This window comes from Mus musculus, chromosome 10, assembly GCF_000001635.26.
Source record: "Mus musculus strain C57BL/6J chromosome 10, GRCm38.p6 C57BL/6J".
NCBI lineage: Eukaryota > Metazoa > Chordata > Mammalia > Rodentia > Muridae > Mus > Mus musculus.
Window position 1 is genome coordinate 115,384,502 of NC_000076.6, and position 9,748 is coordinate 115,394,249.

The 9,748-nt window shown below is 41.3% G+C and overlaps 1 protein-coding gene across 6 annotated transcripts in view; it reads left to right on the forward strand.

Annotated features, from left to right (window-relative positions):
* The first annotated feature begins 297 nt into the window (after positions 1–297).
* Zfc3h1 (zinc finger, C3H1-type containing) overlaps positions 298–9,748 on the forward strand; it is a 47,974-nt gene continuing 38,523 nt past the window's right edge. For 5 of the 6 annotated variants that reach the window (XR_003948675.1, XR_003948676.1, XM_006513538.4 and 2 more), the window contains exons 1-2: positions 298–1,306; positions 6,149–6,565. Coding sequence is in view for 4 of the 6 variants with exons in the window: in XM_006513538.4 (XP_006513601.1) it covers positions 697–1,306; positions 6,149–6,565 (1,027 nt within the window). In the remaining 2 variants the exon portion in view is untranslated. The remainder of the gene's footprint in view (positions 1,307–6,148; positions 6,566–9,748) is intronic. The other variant, NM_001033261.2, reaches the window with a different exon arrangement.

A 9,748-nucleotide genomic window follows, 5' to 3' on the forward strand; every position in this document is an offset into this window, starting at 1 on the left:
GCCGGAGCTCCGGGCGCAGACAGTCGCCTTCACCAACATGGCGGCCACACCCGCTCCCCGCCCTCCCCTACCTCCCGGGGTCCCAAAGAGACTAGGTCCAGCGTCTCAGACGGGGGCCCCCTAGCAATGAATGAGAAGATGGCAGATGTCTTCCCCACCGACTAATGACTCTGAAACTCAGGTCTGCGGCTGAAAGAGCATGTCCGCAACCCAGACACTAACCCCTTCCTTCCCCGCCTGCCACCTCGGACGGGATGCTAGGGGACAGTTAAGACTGCAGGGACACAAGGGCGAAGCCTGGAGCAAGAGGAGACTACAAATCCCAGCCAGCACCGCGGCGGACATGGGGGTGGGCGCTTCCTGTCTCGCAAGACTCGGAGGGTCGCCTTCCGGCGTGCCGCAGGAAATGACGCTCGGGACCCGGCCTCCTTCTACAGAGGCTTTCTCGCGAGGCGGAAGAGCAGCAAGGGGGCGCTAGGAGAGGGAACTGGCGAGCGACGGTCCGACGAGCGAGAGAGAGCGATCTGGGGTGCGGGGAAGTTGGGGAGCAGAACCTGCCGGGCGTCCGAGCACGGGAAAGGCCGCGCCCGCCGGGTCCGTTAGGACAGAGGGCGGAGGAGGAAGGGGAAGGCAGGCGGCGGTCGGGCGGTCCCCGGCCGGAGGGCTTCAGGTCGTGTGGCCAGCGCTGCACTCCGGATGGCGGCCGCCGCCGATCCTTCGACCCCGGCCTCTAGCGGCCTCTCGCCGAAGGAAGAAGGGGAGCTCGAAGACGGGGAGATCAGCGACGACGACAACAGCCGGAGCCGGAGCAGCAGCAGCAGCAGCAGCGGCGGCGGGCTGTTACCGTACCCGCGGCGGCGGCCTCCTCCCCCGGCCCGGGGCGGTGGATCCGGGGGAGGCGGCGGCGGCTCCTCGTCCTCCTCGTCGTCCTCCCAGCAGCAGCTGAGGAATTTCTCACGCTCACGGCACCCGGCCGAGCGGGGCCAGCTCAGGGGACCCAGCAGCTACCGACCCAAAGAACCGTTCCGGACTCACCCGCCCCCAGGGCGGATGCCGTCGGGGTCCCTGTCGGAAAGCAGCCCCCGGCCGTCCTTCTGGGAGCGGAGCCACATCGCCCTGGACCGTTTCCGCTTTCGAGGCAGCAGGCCTTACCGGGGTGGGAGTCGCTGGAGTCGGGGGCGAGGAGTGGGGGAGCGAGGAGGCAAGCCGGGGTGCAGACCTCCTGGAGGAGGAGGATCAGGAGGAGCGGGATCCGGATTCGGCAGCAGCCAGAGCTGGCGAGAACCCTCTCCACCCCGCAAGAGCTGTATCCTTAACGTGGCGGTCCGCCCTGGGTGTGTCGCCGGAGCTCCCTTTGGCGTCATGGCTAGGTCCCGGAGTTTTTTAACTTTTCAGAACCACTCATTTCTCTCCCCCGTTCGTCGGCGGTTGTCACGGGCCGCACTCCACCGCTATTTTCGTAGGCTGTTTGACTGAATGGGTGCCTTTTGCTTTTGGATAGGACTGTGTCATGGATTCGGGTCAGCTAGGGAAATGAAATACAGTCTGGGTTTTTAAACAGGACACCAACAGCCCAAGTTTTGTTTGTCTATTTGTTTGTTTGTTTCTTTTTTGCAAGCCCTGGGATTTCGTATTTAACAGGAAATCGACTTAGATTATTAAGGAAAAGAAGTACTCAAACATCTGGAGGAATACTGTTACTTTTATTACGTCCTGACTTTAGAGTTCGTAAAGTTTTCCTCTGTAATTCTTACTGTTCTTGTGATTTTTTTTTTCTTAAATTTGTAGTTATTCATCCCCGTTGCTGCCCTTTGTTTTCTGTGTTTGTGTGTGTGTGTGCACGCGCGTGTGCAGATCCTTTATTTTTACCAGTTTTACAATTCAGCTCTTTTAAATTCATAAGTAGTTTGGAAAGCTATATGCATTAAGTTCACTCTCCTATGTTGGCTTTTTGGCTTTATAACTTTTTGTGTTGCTGACATGTAGGTCAGAGAAAGATAAACTTCCCAGCACTTTAAGCTTAGTGTGTTAGAAAAGGAGAGATGGATAGGGAGGGTATGGGCTAGTGGAGAAGAAATGTCCTAATTTCTGCACCCTCTCACCTTATTCTCAGTTATCTTTAACATTACTAAGTTTACTCGGGATTTATGCTAAGAAATTGTCAAAAGCTTTCCTGTTTTTATGAGTTTATATGTCCTGACTTCTACTTTTTAAAATAATTTACTAAGCACTCTCATTACTGGCTATAATTCCCATGATGTGATGACTGTTTAATATATTTTCTATAAAATGTACGTCTGACACTTGATTGGAAGATACTCAAAATACTTTTTATGGAGAACTTTAGGCCAGCTGTGCTTCTGCCAGCTGCGTGATATTGAGCAAGGAATGCATAAAGAACAGATTTTGGTTCCTGTGTCCCGAAAAAGCTTTTACTTTTATTACCTGTCATTGTTTTAGAAGCATCTCAAGATCGTTTTGGAGAAAAATCACAGGTAGGTAACCTTTTAAAAGATGATGAATGTTCTTAATGAAGATTAGAAAACCTTTACCCATGATTCTATGCAAACATGAGCCATTCATGGATTTGCTTTCTGAATTAAAAATCAAAGGATGTTTAAATACATATAAGCATGTAAAGTTAGCTAGATGAAAATTTGTAATTTGTACTGGACAAACAATGAAAATAGAGTTTTGTAAAAAAAAAAAAAACAAAACAACAAAACAAAACAAAACAAAACAAAAAACCAAACCATCATCCCGAGGACCCTTTGGCAATTCAACTGTGGCAATTCAAAGGTTGTCTCAATCTCCTCTGCTTTAGAAAGTTGTGGTTATAATTCCTGTTACCTCCTGCTTTCACCTTTCTTCTGTTCATGTACTTCTATTTGGGGATTATGCCATATACGAACTTTTATGTACTTACTGCAAAAGGAGTGTACGTAAATATACAGTGTGCAAATGTGATTTTGATTGCCCTGACAGCTTCTCACACATCAGCTGGCTTGCTGATTGTTTAAGAACAAGATGCTTGGTTTGATTTTCTGTATTATTGTTCTCAGGAAATACCAGTAAACCACCCTAGGTGTAGTGATCGGCTCTGTATAATGTGAGCAAATAAAACTTGGATACAAATTTTTATCCACTTTTTTTTTTTTTTTTTCTTCCTGAGACAGGGTTTCTCTGTGTAGCCCTGGCTGTCCTGGAACTCACTCTGTAGACCAGGCTGGCCTCGAACTCAGAAATCCACCTGCCTCTGCCTCCCGAGTGCTGGGATTAAAGGCGTGCGCCACCACTGCCTGGCCACATTTTTTTTTTAATATCTGTATCATACTTAGCTTAATTCATATGTCTACTGTGGTTATATAAATGACTACTTTACAGATATTGCTTAGAAAAGAATGAGTGTAATTCTGACTCACTTAACTGATTTAGAAATGAAACATCTTGAGTATAATTTTTGTCTATTGTTAACTTAAATAGGATACGTTATTTGCAGCTTCAAAGAAAACAGAATAGACAAGAATCTGTGTCAGTTCTTTTTATTGTTGTTTGGATCATGGGTTCACATAGTAGCTACTTTGGAATTCACTGTGTAGCCTGGCTGGCTCAAAGCTATGGCAGTGAACTTGCATCAGCCTCTCATGGATAACTGCCATTTTAAACTTGGAAATCAGATGAGCATTAACACAGTTAGCGCAGCGTCTTAGATGAGGAAGGTCATCCCATTTCTCTTTAGGCTGCAGCTAAGGATGAAAAGTGGCTCTTCCTTTAAACCATCAGGTTTAAAAGTCATTTAAAAATCACTCTTTCTGTCTCTCTGTCCCTCGTCCTCTCTCTGTGTGTCTCTGTCTCTCTGTCCTCCACCCCCAGTAGTGAAGATTGAATCCAAGGCTTGATTACTAAAATTACAACACTGGTTCTTTTAAAATTTTGTTTGGAGAAAGAATCTTGCAAAATTGCTCCCAATTTTGTCTCAGCCTCTGTGGTATTTGGGATCAAAGGCATTTGGCACCAGATGTAATACAAAAGCAGCTTTTTAAAGGTTTACCTTTAGTAATTTTAATTACGGTTATGTGTATACATTCAGTCACATGAGTACCCCAGGACACCAGAGATGTCAGATTCCCCAGGGCTGGAATTACAAGGCAGTCATCAGCCTGCTGACATGGATGCTGGGGATTGAACTCGGGTCCTTTGAAAGTGCTATATGTACACAGCAGCTAAGCCATCCTTCCCAGCCCACACAGTTGTTATGCTGTAGAGGTTTCCTTCTGTCACTGGGCAATAGCATCATCAACTGGTGCATAAAAATGAAGGTAGAAGGAGCATCTTGACAAACTTTAGAATCAGATTAGGTGAACAGGTGTTGGCTTTCATCCTAATTATGCTGTAGAGGCGGGAAGGGATTTTTTTTTTTTTTTTTTTTAATTTAAGATACAGTAAATGACTCTAACTCAATTGTTCTTACTCATTTTCAATTCTTAGGTTACTTTTTGATACATTGAATCTATTCCCTTTGCAAATGTCTGCAATGCCTTTACCATGTGTTTGGTTTATATTAGTATAATTCTACCTTTAGATGCCTCAGCTAGAATATTGATAACTTGTGTTTATGCACACAGAATGCTTGAATGGACAGGGAGAATAAATAATTCTGGCTTCATTTAGGAGCTGTCTTGAATTGTGGTCGAGTTGAAGAACAGAAGCCTAGATGCAAAGCTTCATAAATTGTGATGTGCAGGGGAAAGGTAAGACTGAAAAGGTAAGCATAGGTCAGAAAATGAAATGAATGCATCCATTCTAAGGACTTTGAGCTCTAATGAGAATTAAAGGAATGAGCTGAAGTTTTATAATCTATAGAGAGACTTTGGTAGCAGGTTGGGCATGGTTTGTGGACAGTAGAGAATCCCAAATACCTTATCAATTCAGGTTCCTCTCATGTGGTAGGTAAAACAGGGAGTACTTTAGAATGTTTTCAATGAAAAAAGGACTGAATTTTGACAACTGCAGGACACCATTTCAAACACTGAAGGAAAAGGAGTTAGGAAGTACTAAGAAAGCAGATAAAGGACGAGACATGAACATCACAGAAGCTGAGGCAACAGTGCTGGACAGTGGGAATAGGTTGCAGAGAAATCAGATAAATTGAAATTTGAAAATAATAGTCTATAAGCCTAGATCAGTGTCTGCTGAATTAATAAAGCCTTGGTTCCATTTGGTTGGATGATAGGAAAAAAAGGTACTGAGAAACTATTCTTTTAAGAAACTTGACTGGCTGTGTGTGAAGAGTTTTAACGGCAGGATTATTGATTTTACATTAAAGTTTGCTTTGTTTCTCAAATATTTAGCCATGAGTTCCATCTATGAATTGGTTGTCAAGAGTTTGAACGTCTTCGATAGCTTTCCTATTAAATAGAAAAGACCTATGTTATGTTACAACCATTAAAAGTACAAATTTCCCAAGTTTTCACTTCTTAATCTCCAGAATGAAATTTCTATTTATAAATTTCTATTTATGAATTGTTTGAATTAGAAAATACAATTTGAGTACCATCTAAAGTTTAATTTTTGTTACATGGCTTTTATGTTAAATATGCATGTGTTAGATTTAGCACGTGTTGAATTTTCAGTTTATTATGTATTGGTTTTTTAAGAAATGTCTCTTTCATAAATTACTAATTGTCAGTGTTCATTTTTTATTTCTTATTTTTTTTTTAAATTTGAAATGAGAAGAAACTAGTAAGCAAGAAGATTCCCTCCTGATTATCAGAAGTGTAAATTGTCAACATCTGTGACACAGTTTCTCCCCCTTCCTTCAGAAAGCATCCTTAACATCCACTGGCTTTGGGTTTTTGTAATACTTACAGAAGGAAGGATGCTACAACTTAACTACCTGTGGATTCAACTGGTAATTTCTGACGCTAATGATTTTGTAAGTGGACTCTTTGTATGGATACTTGTTAAGTTGCAATATGGGCACATAAGCAGGCATTAGCAGCACATGTGTTAAATGGAATTTAGTAATTTAAAAATATCAGTTCATCTTGAAAACTTGAGGGAGAGAAATTCATCTATAACTTAAAGTATTTTTGTTAAATTTAACTGGAAATTTTTTGGAAACTGGTTTCCTTAATGCGCTGTTCAGCCAAAAGCTTTGGAAGATCTCCATCAAGAAAACAGAATCACTCATCCAAAAGCGAGAACTGTGCGGAAGAAACTTTTGAAGATTTGCTTTTAAAGTATAAGCAAATACAACTGGAACTAGAGTGCATCAATAAGGATGAAAAACTGGCTCTGAGTAGCAAAGAAGAGACTGCACAGGAAGATCCGAAAACATTGCATTTGGAGGACCAAACAAGCACCGATAATGCTAGTATTACAAAAGACCCAAGTAAGGAAGTGGCTCCTGAGGAGAAGACACAGGTCAAAACTTTTCAGGCATTTGAATTAAAACCACTCAGGCAAAAACTGACTTTACCAGGGGATAAGAACCGGGTCAAAAGAGGGAAGGATGGAACAAGGCAGCTTTCCTTGAAATCCAGCACTACGGATGCTAGCCAAGGTAATGGGGTGACGCTGGGCGCTGGCTTTATAAGTACTCTTTAGTTAGAAATCTGTAAGTGGACTTGAATTAAGGCTCCAATTTCCTTAAGTTCTTCTGTACTTTCGTTATAGGTCTTATTATTACTTAATAGTAAGTTTTGTTGACTGAGTCCTTTGGTTGAGGTAGGGTCTCAGGAACGTGATGTGCAGTGGTCCAGGCTGGCCTGAAGCATGTAATCCATCTGCCTCAGCTTCCTGAATGGTTGGGATTACAAGTGTGTGCCACCAGTCAGCTTGCTACTCAGGTCTAAGACATGTGTTGGACAGTAAGTGATCATAGTGGGCATACTCACTGCTTTAGTGTTCTGTAAATTTGTAAGGCTTTAAGGTGAAAGAAAGTTTTCACCCCCATTTCACCCCTAGTTTGAAAATTTTTAATTTGTGAATAGATTTTACAGTATAGCCGTCTTTTTCATTACTGATGAGTTTTAAATTTCTTTTAGTTAGTACTACAAACTATATTAATTGATTTTGTAGTGTTTAAACTGCCTTTATATCAGTTAGTTTAAATATTTTTTTTAAAAAATCCTTATTTAGTATTTTCTTTATTAAGATATAATTTTTTGCAATGACATGTACTTTTTACTATATAGTTTCTCTAAATTTTGACTTATGTAGACAGTTGAATAATAATAACTGATATTCATCACTAGCCATTCCAGGTAAGTTACACGCCTCTTTATTTTTGTAATATTTTTCTTTCTTTTTTTTTATTTTAAAGATTTATTTATTTATTATATGTAAGTACACTGTAGCTGTCCTCAGACACACCAGACGAGGGCGTCAGATCTCATTTCGGGTGGTTGCTGGGATTTGAACTCTGGACCTATGGAAGAGCATTTGGGTGCTCTTACCCACTGAGCCATCTCACCAGCCCCTTGTAATATTTTTCTTGTGTGTGTGTGTGTGTGTGTGTGTGTGTGTGATCCTTGAGTGTCATCAGCAGGCTTGGAGGACAAGCACTTTACCTACTGACTTAATCTTATTATCCCTATTCCTTTAATACTTAACAGGTCTCTTAATCCTTAGTCCATCTGGTGACCACTGGTCTGCTCCTAGGATTTTCCAGAGTAACATAAATTGTAACATATAGTTTGCTTGCTTATTTATTTATATTATTGAGGATTAGACCAAGCAATTTGTTGCTGAGTGAGATTCTCAACTCTTATTTTTACTTTCTGCTTTATAGTAGAAATAGGCAGGGTTTCACTAAATTGCTCAAGGTAGCCTTGCCTCAATCTCAAAAGTTACCGGAATTGTAGGCTGGTACCACCAGCCCTGAATTTTGATTCTAGGCTTTTTTTTTTCCCCCCTTCACATAGCACACTGTTTGAAATTCATCCATGTAGTTTTGTATATCACTAATTCATTCCTGATTTTAGTTGCTGAGTAGTGTTCCCATGTATGGCTACAGTAGTTATGCATATGATAGAGGGATGTTTGTATTTTTTTTTAAAAAGATTTATTTATTTATTTATTTTATATGAGTGCTCTGTCTTCAGGCACACCAGAAGAGGGTGTCGGATCCCTTTACAGATGGTTGTGAGCCACCATGTGAATTTTGGGAATTAAACTCAGGATTTCTGGAAGAGCAGTCAGTGCTCTTAACCACTGAGCCATCTCTCCAGCCTGGGATATTTGTATTTTAATATAAAGGTTGGCAACTGATTCATCTGGTCTTCTAACCTTAATACCCCAGACCCCTGTTTTCCTTGCCAAATTTTAATGTAAGGTTATGATATCCATAAAATGAATTAAGGTTGGTTTCTGAGCTCTTCTAAAGAGTTGTTTAAGATTAGAATCATACCTGGAATATGTAGTGAACTTTGCCAGTAAAAATGCCTGGGTTTTGGATGGAGGGCTTTTTTTTTTCTTTTCTTTTCTGGGATATTGTTTTTGGTTCTTGTTGCATTGCAGATTGAACCCCATGGCCTGACACATGCTAGAAAACTTTGTATGACTAAGCCACCCCTCCATCTTAATATTTTAATTGATATAAAGATCTATTAAGTTTTATTGAAAATTTGCCACTATGATGGTGAATTTGCTGTTTGTATGTTAAGAGGCAGAGTTTTATGTTGCCCAGGCTAGCCTTGAACTCTTTGCCTCTAGTGATCTTCCTGCTGTAACTTTCCAAGAAAGTGGTATGCACTAGGACTCTTGATAAGGACAGCATTTTTGTGTGTGATTATGTATCAAACCCAGTACCTACCTCATGTATACAAAGCTAGGTTGTACCTGCTTGGTATTTTAATTCCCATTTCAACATTAACCCAATACAATCTTTTCAGTCCTTACCACAGCACAGAAACTTTGCAGTGTTAAAGCTATATTTGGCTAGGTTCTGTACAATCCAGTTGCTGAATTCAGTGGTTTTTTTTTTTTTTTCCACATTTCCTTTTATTCACAAACTAATTGAGTACTTTATTCCAGGCTATTGCAACTGTTAATGAACAAAATAATTGTTTATGCCTCCATAGGTTTGCTTTTATTTTGTACTTAATGTTTTCTAGCCTTGTTTCATTCTGCTGCCTAGGCTCATCTCTGATGCCTAGGCTCACGCAATCATCCCACTTGAGAATCTGGGTCTATAGATGTGTAATACTGCACCCTAAAGGTCACTATGACATCAGACACTTGCATCTCAGAAAGAAACATAGCACACATGATGAGCAAATTAGTATGAAAGAAGTATTAGCAGGGTAAGTAGGATGGGAGTAGGGTATCGGGTTGAATGTTAGTAGGTTGTTCAGGATAGTGTTCATTTGAAGGTGTAATTTAAAGTTTTGTAGACTGTTAAGAAAGGACAGAAGAAATTTCTGGGCAAAGCATTATGGATTTTAAAGATAGAGTAACATTACTTGTCAGCTTGATAGAAATACAGATTAGGCCTTTCCCAAGATCTAGTGAATTGTGAGCTCTGGAAGTAGGACTCAGTGGCCTTAATGTAGCAGATCCCTCTCTGTTGGTTTCTCATATGTCATAAAGTGAGAATCTATGGGCTGGGATAAAGACCCTACTGCAGATGGATTCCTGCCATACTTGCAAATAACAAGAAGCCATCTTACTAAGGAAGAGTGTTGGAGAGGAGATTAGAGATGGTGTCTTAGGTTGTCTGTTGTAGACACCATGGCCAAGGCAA